At 49.8% G+C, this 9,447-nt stretch overlaps 1 protein-coding gene across 3 annotated transcripts; it reads right to left on the bottom strand.

Annotated features, from left to right (window-relative positions):
• Positions 1-361: 361 nt before the first annotated feature.
• On the bottom strand, positions 362-6,941 carry Hsdl1 (hydroxysteroid dehydrogenase like 1). Of its 3 annotated transcripts, XR_016539520.1 has the most exons (6): positions 6,812-6,941; positions 5,877-6,102; positions 4,946-5,391; positions 4,564-4,791; positions 1,682-2,497; positions 362-1,030 (listed from the first exon to the last, which is right to left on the bottom strand). XR_016539520.1 is itself a non-coding variant. In XM_090357206.1 (5 exons), the coding sequence occupies exons 2-5, from the start codon at positions 6,094-6,096 to the stop codon at positions 2,399-2,401; spliced, it is 993 nt and encodes a 330-aa protein (XP_090213332.1). In that variant the 5' UTR covers positions 6,097-6,102; positions 6,812-6,941; the 3' UTR covers positions 362-2,398. The 3 variants fall into 3 exon arrangements, 2 of the variants coding, with proteins under 2 accessions (XP_090213332.1, XP_090213334.1); XM_090357206.1 differs by having other exon boundaries at positions 362-2,497; XM_090357208.1 differs by having other exon boundaries at positions 362-2,497; positions 6,878-6,938.
• Between the last annotated feature and the right edge of the window lie 2,506 nt (positions 6,942-9,447).

Raw genomic sequence — 9,447 nt, 5'->3', positions numbered from 1 at the left:
CTGCTCACACCCATCCTCATAGCAGATGTGGTGATACACAGCTGTAATCTCAGCATTCAGGAGGCTGAGGCAGAAGGATGGAGAGTTGAAGTCCAACTCTGTAGCTGGGCTGCAAAGCCATTCAGGGCCAACCTGGGTTACATGCAGACCCTGTTTCAAAAATCAACACTTCACTGTATGCACACGTGAGGAGTGGAGATCAGGAGCCTCTCAGGTGCCATAGGCTTCATAGGCACACAACATGCAGACCACAACATCAAATTTTAGTGAATGACAGCCACATGTGCTTTCAGATTAAATCTGGTTCATCATCTCCACAAGAAATCAGCTGACAAAACAGGGACAGCAAATCTTTTCCCAAGGAAACACAATGCTTTTATTGTTCCACTTGCAGATTCCATCTCTAAGACACAGACACCCCATATTCTAAACACCGTGTGGAAACTTGGTCTGATGAACTCTCCAACAAGCTTTCAGGGAAAAAAGCACTTTACCAGAGCCAGAAAACCTAAGCAAAGTCTCTGTGTTGATCTCGTGCTGAAGTGATAGACACACTGTCTGCTGATGCCCCAGTCAGCACATCTGGCCAAGTCCTGTCCCAGGGAGAGGTTGGAAACATCACTACGAGCTGGTCAACTTGTGGTCAAGTGTTTCTACCATGGGACTTCATACCACACCACAGGACTTTACATGTGACTTAACCATGTTTAACACAAGGTCTAGGAGTCCAGGCTGGATTAGAACTCTAGATCCTACCTCACTATCTGGAGTGCTGGGATCACAGGCATGCACTAGCACACCCAGCCGGACGTCGTTTTTACATTAAGTTGCTGGTACTTATTTCACATCAACAATGTTCTCATTGGTGTAACAAGAAGAGGAATTCGAGCCATCTATGCCGAATCCTTTGTTGCCATACAATAGCTTCCAACATAGTTTTCACATCTTTTATTTTAAAACATGATTTAGGAGTGAAAGAACTTCAGAACTTCAGCGATGACCTTCTGGGTCCATGTCTCAACTGGAGATGCTGTGGGGCAAGGTCATGGGCATATGTGTTTAAATGTACACAGGCTGCCCCCCCTCCAATGACAGAACATCACCTCCATGGCTCCACCAGTCCTCACTGCCAACTGATACCTCAGCTTTTGCATCACAATATTATTATATTAGTTACTCTGTATCACAATATTATACCCCAGCACTGGAACCACAATATTAATCTCTGAGTGTTAAATCTGCACATTCTGCCATGTTCACTCAGGGACCTAAACACTAGGACAGTGGCCCTTAGGTTATAGCTGGCTTCCTAAGATCTGAACTAAAGCCATCTCACAGTAGATTCAAAGCTAATCTATATCGTGGGGGCTGCACCCAACTGTCCTCACACCAATAAAAGCATTCGCTATGTAATGCAAAACACAACTACAGAAGCCAAAAGTGAGCTTCTAAATTACTATTTAAGATTCAGTACACTGTATCACACACGTCATGTGTCCATAATTTAACTACTATTCCATAAATACTTGATGTTTATGTCCATAATATCAGGGAAAAGCATATGAAAATCAGACAGAACAAGCTCTGAGGACTAGATGTCAGTCATAAAGTGGGTCATACAGACAAATCACTGCTTATCCACAATGGTTACCCCATAAACAAAAAGCTGACTCAAAGTTACCTGATGTAGACCAAATCTAGGAACGAAGACACGGCTGTAGAGGAGCAGAGTGAGACACGGTAACCTACAGCAGACTAGGGATTGGTTAATAGGACCAAGAGGAGAACAGACGTCTAACACCCTGGAAGGTTCCACTTAGGTCATCCTGACAAGTCCTCACTTTAAAACACAACCACAAACAAAGCTGCTCAGAAACCCGCACACACAGCACACGTGGTCCTCTGGGCCCTCCAAGAAGGACAGCATCCCCCCACACCCACTGCCACTGCTGCCTTAGCCCCATGTACATGTCCACACTGTGGCCCTCTGTTACAAGACTGCTTTGCAACCGGTGAACATCAGACAACCAACCCCACAGTCGACCACAAGGAGAAAACAAGGAACTCCTTCAAAAGAACGGCAGTGGTGGTGGTAAGTGTTGCCAGGTGACGTGGGCTGCTGCGACGACAATGAAGACATGATACGCACCACGGACGTGAGTCACTCTACTGTTAGACGGTGGGAGGCAGGCTACACTGAGGCTCCTCCCTGGCTCCTTGCCCAGGCAGCTGGCACGGTGCTCTGTGCCACACCTGTGACCCAGAAGCTTTCACAGCCCTAAGTCTGCTTTGCAAATAAAGAATCAATGTGCCAGATACTCAGTAATGAAGAAAATACATCCCATAAATTACATTTGTTTTTCCAAACGTGGGAACACTGCGGGCTTCCAGCGGGGACTCAGGCTGTGCAGGACAAGGCCTGTTTGCGTAAGGATCGGTGGAGCAGGTTTGCACCCCATACCCACAGCCATTCGGGCATGTACTGTGCAAAAAGAAACTGAAAATAAGAGAGAAAAAAGCTGAAGGTTAGAATCCAAAATCATCAACACTCATGCACATGATCTGTCAGCCAAATTTCTGTCTGCAACCTCACAAGGGAGAAAGCCAGACCCTGGTCTACAGGGAACAACTTTTACGGGAGACATGATCCTACAGTCCTTGGGGAACAAGCAGACATGATGCACCCAAGTTGTAATGGACCCCCGACCCGGCCCCGCCATGCACACACATGCTCGCATACATCCTGTCTGGAATGATGTGCGTGTGCTGGTCAGTGCCATCTCCCCTTCACGTGGGACGAACGGCTGAGAAAGCACTAGGCACAGGGGTGGTAGCCCTTGGGAGAGTTGGCTTTGGAGGGCAGTGTGGAGCAAAGTTAGACAGGAACTGAAAAGGTGGCTAGGGAAATGAGGAAAGTGCTCAGGGAAGCGTGAGGGGTCTCAACCCATCGCAGCCGGAGATGGCAGTGCCTGGAAACGTGTTTGGATGTCACACCGGGTATTCCTGGTACTTAATGGTACAGGGATTTTGCAAAACAGATTGATAATATTAGAAATAAATTGAGTGGCTCAGGTGGCAGAGTGCCATTGAGCAAAAAACTGTTCAAGGGCAATGCCCAGGCCCCAAGAATGGCAAAAAAAAAAAAACCCACAAAAACAAAAACTTGAATTTTCGGCCAGGAGCATAGCCTAATGGTAGAATGCTTACCTAGCATGCATGAAGCCCTGGGTTCGATTCCTTATTACCACATACACAAAAAAGGCCAGAAGTGGCACAGTGGCTTAAGTGGCAGTGTGCTAGCCTTGAGCAAAAAGTGGCCAAGCACAGTGCCCAGGCTCTGTGTTCAAGCCCCAAGACTAGCAAAAAAAAAAAGAAAACGAAAGAAAGAATTTCAGTAAAATAAAATAAAATTTAAAACATGGAAATGTAACAGTACTAGAAAAAAAAATCCATGTCAGGGGGGCTGGGAGTGTAGAGTTTGGCCTAGTGGTAGAGGGCTTGCCTAGCACACAGGAGGACCTGGTTCGATCCCTTGGTACTACATACATAGAAAAAGTTGTAAGTGGTGCTTTGGTAGGGCTCAGAATTGAGGAAAGCCCAAGGACAGTACTCAGGCCCTGAGTTCAAGCCCCAGGACTGGCCAAAAAAACCACAAAAATCTAAGCTGGTGGCTCACACCTGTAATCCTAATTACTCAAGAGGCTGAGATCCGAGGATCAAGGATCAAGCTTCAAAGCCAGCCCGGACACTACCAACCATGAGACTCTTATCTCCAATTAATCACTAGAAAACCAGAAGTGGTGCTGCGGGCCCAGTGGTAGCTGAAGCGCTCAGGGACAGCTCCCAGAGTTCAAGCCTCATGATTGGAAAACATAAAAAATTTAAAATCTATGCCAGGAATGAAATGGGCTACAGGGAACTCATGCACACACACATGAGTGCACACACGCACACACAGGTTTGTGACTAGAACCCCGGTGCACATAAATTACAGAGTACTGGGAGCTGGAGGTAGAAAGACGTTTGAGGTGAGTCTAGGCAGAAAAAAACTCTAAGTTAGTGCACAGCTAGTTTCTATTCTAGACAATAAAACACAAGTTATTTAATGAACCACAAATCAGCAGTTATAAATCATTGAGCTCTCTCCCTAGTACTTAGAACCACAATTTTAAATATTTAACAAAGCCAAAATACTCTTAACAGACCTAAGTCCTTGTGTCCGATCAGCAAACTTTTAAAAAACCTTTGCTGCCTGAACAAATGAAGCCAAGAAGACAGAGACACTGCTGGGGATGACGGTCACGTGAGGGAGGTGCCCATCCTGGGGGCTCGGGGTGCTGGCTCTGAGGGAGGTCACACTTCTAGCAGCGTTGCACCTTCACCCCGACCCTCCCTCCTCTCTCTCTAAGGTGGTGTGTTCCATCTGTAGCTGTCAGACAGGCTGTGAGCCCACACCGGCTACCTTCTCGTGGTAAGCTGAGGCTGAGGACAGTGGTCAGGTGCCCAGCCCTCACTTCCCCACCCTGGCCCCTGGGTCACTGAGCAAGCTTAGAAGCCCCCTACCTGAATGGAGTGGGACCAGTATCCCGTGGTCCTCTTCGAAATCCCCAGGGTAGAAACCGCGTGGTGTGCATACACCTTGGGTGACGGTGCCAGCCAAGGGCACCTGTGCGGGAAGCTGCAAGGTGCAGCCCCTTTGGTGGCCACGTAGAAGGGAATTAGGCTCTGTACAAAGATTCCCTTGGAAGCATACTCATACTGCAAGGCTCTGCTGAGGTGATCTAAGTAAGCCTGTGAGACAGAGAAGAGGCAGCTTTCACTTGAGGGGAGACAAGAGAACGCAGAGGGGAGTCCAGAGAATTACAGCCGAAGCAAACATGAGCTGCTGGCCCAGAGCTCACGGCTGCTGTTTTAGGACTCCATTTTCAGGGAAGGGAAAACTGACCTTCGACGCGGAAAACGCAGCCAGCTGAGGAGTGGGTTTACAGCAGGAGCCAGAGGAGATGGTGACAATGGCGCCCCGCCTCCTCTCCACCATTCCTGGTAACACCGTGTGCACCAGCAAACTAGCAGCAGCAATGTTGACATTTATGATGTCCCAGAGCTTGTCCTCGGCGACCTGAGCAAAATACTGCGGGTAGGGGTAAGACACGCCCACGTTATTTACCAAGATGCCAATGTCCCTGTCTTTCAGGGCTTCTCGAATGGGGACGTAGATCTCACGGCCTCCGCTGAAGTCCGCAACTATAACATCGGTTTCCACTTTGTAGACATTGGCTATATCCTTGGCAACAGTCTTCACCTTCTCTTCGTTCTCACTAATGAGGATAATGCTGAGACCCTGGCTCGCTAATTCTTCTGCATAGGCTTTCCCGATCCCATCCGCTGCACCTGAAATGCAAGCCAAGAAATGTGAGTGTGCTTGTTCCTTGGGGCCTTCACAAGAAACCTCCCACCCCACAGCCAGTTCAACAGACGACGTCACACCAGAGTATACTCCAGCCTCCGTCAGAGAAGGACGTGCCGAATGAAGGATGCCAAGGCTGCATGCCCGAGACGCCCCCAGCACCTCTCAGGCAGACAGGGCTATTTCACATCCATCTCCAGGGCAAGAGATGCAAGTAGGAGTTTGTTTCCAAACTTCCATCTGGCTTGTGTGAGCATCAGGAGGTGCTTTTCTGGGACACCATAACAGACATTCAGAAATCAAAAAGGGAAAGTGAGGGAGGCAAGTAGGACTGCCTCAGGCTGAGATTAGGAGGTGGAATGAGGTTTTCCCAAGACAAGTGTGGGGAGGCAGGAAGAGGAAAGGCATTCTTAACCACCTGCCTGTGGGAAAACCTCATGGCAAATAAAAAAACACAAAATCTGGTTACCACTGACGACAGCCCATCTTCCGTACTGCTTGATCAGGTCTGCCCTGCTGCCCAGGCGTGGGATGAAGTGTAGCCTGACCAGGCTGTAGAAGTCACAGATGACGGTGATGCTTTTCCTGGCTGTGTACCAGGCTCCCACCAATGCCAGGGCTTCCATATAGCAATTGCAAGACCTGGCGATTTCTCTGTACAAGAGGTAGAAACTGTCAACAGCAGCCATGGCACCCTGCAGGGACAGGAGAAAGAGCTAAAGAACCACACAGGCCACAGATCCTGATGGCTGCATTCAGGTAACAGCAACGCCTCCAAAGCGTGAGGCCTGTGTGCTCTGATAATCTGGGGCTTAGCAAGTTCTTTCCTTCCAAAGAGATTAATCAATACAATTGCCGCATTCCCAAATTCCTCCTAAAATTCTGATGCTGTACAATGTGTTGTGGGGAAAGAAGTAAACACAATACACTGCACTCTAAATAAAAAACAAAGCTCCTGTTCAAAGACACAGGCTCAATTCACAGACAGATAGGAGGTCGTGTTATTCATAGTCAGCGAGCGCAGTGGAGGAGCAGAAGCAGCGTGGGCAAGGCCTTGGCCTCATGACTTAGCACCCTCCAAGACAAAACTAAGCATGCACAGACTTTAATACCAATTTAGCAAGTATTTTGTGTAAGTGGGTAGGGTGGCCAAACCTGTAAGCTTGGGAGGTAAAAGCAAGAAGATGGTGAGTTTGAGGCCAGCTTGGGCCATCCATGGACTGAGACCCTGACTCAGCACAACAACCTAAAGCAAGTAAACAGCAAAGAAGCAGACATTTAACCAGATGATGAAAACATCATGTGACTGGTGTACATGTGCTGGCAGTCGGAGGTAACCTAGAGATGCTGACCAAGGAGCTAAGTCAAAGGTCACAGTGCCTGAGTGGCTATCATGAGATCTACCTCAAACAGCCAAAACACTGACTTCTTGTAAGAAAGAGCATCGGAGCCGGGATGCACTGCTCACACCTGTAATTCCAGTTACTCATATATCAGTCCAAGGCTGGTCCAAGCAAAAGTACAAGCCCCTGTGGAAAACAAAGTGAAGCACAAATTGCTGAGAATGTGGCTCAAGTGTTAGAACACTGGCCTAGCAAGCTCTAGACCCCAAGTTCAATCCCAGTACCCCAACATGAGACCCTGTCCACAGGTGAAGCTCCACGTTAAACCATCCCGAATGAGGTGGTCATGAAACAACCTTTTGAAAGCATATATCTCTTCATTTATGACCAACCAAATTCCTGATTATCAATAAAGCAAACACAAGTGAGACACAACTGTAATCGCACCACTCAAGAGATGGAGAGCATGGGGGTTCAAGACCAGATTGGGTGGCAAAAGAAGGGAAAGGATTAGAGCGGAGGGGAAGAAAAGTGACTTGTATGTGTTTGGCCTTCAATGGAAGGGTAATAGAATTACAAGGCTGAGGAGTAGCTCGGGTCAAAAGAGGGGCCTAGCTTGGGGCTGATTCCCTGCACCACCAAAAAAAGAATATGCTACCGAGTCACTTGGGATAGAACCCTGCTCTGGTGCGGTGGGTGTGTCCAGGAGGTTGGAACAGAGTTTTCAATGAACCTGCATGCCCCAGTGCAGCCCGGCAGGCTGGTGTGGGGCACGTGGTGCGCCGTGCCCACCGTGGATGCACAGCTCCAGGACGAAGGCCAGAGCTGCCTCTAGGGACCTCACACCACAGCCATCCCTACAGCCCAACTTTCTCAACAGCTGGAACATCTGGGAGTTCAAGGAATCTAGCAGGATCTGCTATCAAGGGCTTGCACGTTACCTGCAGACCTCTCTTACCTTCTCTCCGTGGGCCTGGGCCTTCTGCACCACGCACCGTGTCCTCCCAAGGCTGTGAACAAAACCAACAAGACACAGACTTCTTTCCTTCCCCTCACTGCAAAGCTGGGAAGACATTCCATAACACTAAGATTAAAGTTTCCCTAAGCTGAGAACAACAACTTCTCCTGCAGGAGGGGTGCAGAGCCCATCATCTCAGAGCAGGGCACCTCTTCCACACGTGTGCTCCTCCTGTGCCTCTTCTCCCAGTAATGGGAGCACATGGACAGAAGCCCACTCAGCTGGGAGCAAATGGCACTAAAACAATACGACTGGCGTCGGGCAGGCAGCTGGTGTCCAGGGACAGCTCATCTGCCGTCCCATCTCTCCCTGGGTGGGCTGGGTTGGAACTGAACCTCCCTCTGTCCTGACATGGCCTCCCTCGACCCTACAGTGACCAGTGAGCTTCCACACCACCCAGCCAGCCAGCCAGGCCAGCTCTAGCTGGGCCCTGGGAGCCCACCGGAGCCCAGGTATGCAACCCCTGGCAGGAACGACAGGAAGGAGGGTGCCATGGTCTTCTAGTGGGCGAGGCTTTGAGGAGGAAGCAAAGGGAGGCACCTCTGTGCTTGTTCCCGCCTTCTACTCAAGAAGGCTGTCAGGCTCTGAGCTCCCATTTCCCACCCCACAGGCAGCATCCCGCCACACACAGATGCTCCACCCTCACCTCCCTGGTAGCTAGAATTACAGGCCTGTGCTTATGGGTGTGTATGGCAAGCGCAAAGGGCTGAGGCTTTGCAAGACGTGTGGGCTTATCTTCAGGGCAGGAAAGGAGGGAGCTGGTTTTGGAAGATAGCAGGTGAGGTGGGAGAGGACAGCCCTGAGCCCTGGGCTGAGATCTGAACTGCTAGCAGGGGCCTCTGCAGCTCTGGCTGCCTTTCCACAGCTGCTCAGAGCCCATTAAGACAAGTTTCTGCAAATTACCTGCATTACCCTCCCAGTCCTGTCTCTCTAGAGCATCCCACGGAAAAGGATCTCTCCCCAGGAAAGAAGAAATCAAGCCTTTCCTGAAAGCCATTACACTCCAAGAGTGCCCAGCCCCTCACTGAAACCATCCCAACTGATTTCCCTGCTCAGGGACATCCACACCCAACCAGACGGACACCAAGCTGCACGAATCCTTCAGAAGTCCTTCCATTAGACTCTCGGGGGCAGATCAGGGGCAGCAAGGCCTAGTGTCAGCTGGACAATCTAACCTGCATGCCTGTCAACAGGGGACCTCGATGGCAGAAGGGCATCTGTAGGTGTGATTAAGGACCCCTCTGCCCAGGAGGAAGTACTCCTTCTCTTCCTCCTGGAAGAGCAAATACAGACTAACGATGGAGACGGAACCACAGAGGCACAACTCAGGAGAGTGTGACCTCATGGTACACAGGCTACAGGGCATGAAGACAGCGATGGGGTCACCAGAAAAGGACTGCCATACCTCTAGAAGCCAGCATAGGAGGCAAAAGATTCTGCTTCAGGAGTCCACTGTGCTGGAGCCTGAGTTAGCCCAGCAAGATGGATCGTTGCCTCTTGACCTTCAGAACCCCAAGACTAAACTTATGGGGGTCTTTTGTTTGGCAGTGCTGGGGGGCTTCACACTTGAAAGGCAGGTGCTCTACCACAAGAGCCACACCTCTAGCCCCTTTCTACACTGGTTATCCTCAAGGGAGGGTCTTAGTGTCTTCCCTGGGCTGGGCTGGGCTTCCCAGAAC

Source organism: Megascapheus bottae, chromosome 24 (genome assembly GCF_031878675.1).
Source record: "Megascapheus bottae isolate mThoBot1 chromosome 24, mThoBot2.hap1, whole genome shotgun sequence".
Taxonomy (NCBI): domain Eukaryota; kingdom Metazoa; phylum Chordata; class Mammalia; order Rodentia; family Geomyidae; genus Megascapheus; species Megascapheus bottae.
The sequence above is the reverse complement of the archived record's forward strand: the minus strand, read 5'-3'. Positions and strand labels throughout refer to the sequence as shown.